The sequence below is a fragment of the Octopus sinensis genome, unplaced genomic scaffold (assembly GCF_006345805.1).
Source record: "Octopus sinensis unplaced genomic scaffold, ASM634580v1 Contig04593, whole genome shotgun sequence".
NCBI lineage: Eukaryota > Metazoa > Mollusca > Cephalopoda > Octopoda > Octopodidae > Octopus > Octopus sinensis.
Genome location: NW_021827592.1, coordinates 21688 through 22500, shown reverse-complemented (window position 1 = coordinate 22500; position 813 = coordinate 21688). Strand labels below are relative to the sequence as shown.

Here is an 813-nt window from a genome sequence, read left to right as displayed (position 1 = left end):
GGGAATCGAAACAGTGATCCTACAACCGTGAGTCCGCTGCCCTAACCACTGGGCCATTGTGCCTCCACACACACATATATATATATATATATATACAACAAAAATTTATATCTTGGACACAGGGTTACCCATGATTTCGTATCCACAAAGCCAAAGCCTTGTGGACAGATCATCAGCCTCTATAGAAATACAAAATTTAAAATATCTACGTTGCAAACATGAGGAAATGCTCAGATCTCAAAGAATATGTCTTAACAAAAAAGAGAAAAAAACGTTAATGAAGATGGGTTATCTCCCCTAAATCAGAGGTGGGGGAAACCCCTTATAGACCCAAAAAGGCCTAATTAGCAAACGGGGAGATCCAATTTTCCAGTAAGTGCTTCTTGAAGTGGATACATTTAGAAAACACCTCTTTACGGCTGTTTAACGTGCCAGGTTTCTTATAGTCCTTAAGAATTTTGGCTCTCTCCATGATGCAGATCTTGTAATGGTCACTATATGAATATGAATATATATATATATATATATATATATATATATATATATAATGGTGGAGGCGCGATGGCCCAGTGGTTAGGGCAGCGGACTCGCGGTCATAGGATCGCGGTTTCGATTCCCAGACCGGGCGTTGTGAGTGTTTATTGAGCAAAACCACCTAAAAGCTCCACGATGCTCCGGCAGGGGGTGGTGATCCCTGCTGTACACTTTCACCGCTCTTTCTCTCTTTCTTCTGTTGGCCTGCTCGCTTAGCCAGCGGGGTGGCGTCATTCGAAGGCTAAATCAATGCGAAGCGCATTGTGACCAGCGATGTGT

At 42.7% G+C, this 813-nt stretch overlaps 1 protein-coding gene across 1 annotated transcript in view; it reads right to left on the bottom strand.

Annotated features, from left to right (window-relative positions):
* The window catches only part of LOC115227558 (signal transducer and activator of transcription C-like), a gene marked incomplete at its 3' end in the record, with an annotated part of 1903 nt that extends 1431 nt beyond the window's left edge, over window positions 1-472 (bottom strand). Inside the window, exon 1 of the mRNA XM_036498658.1 lies at window positions 397-472. Coding sequence (XP_036354551.1) covers window positions 397-472 — 76 coding nt within the window. The remainder of the gene's footprint in view (window positions 1-396) is intronic.
* Window positions 473-813: the final 341 nt, after the last annotated feature.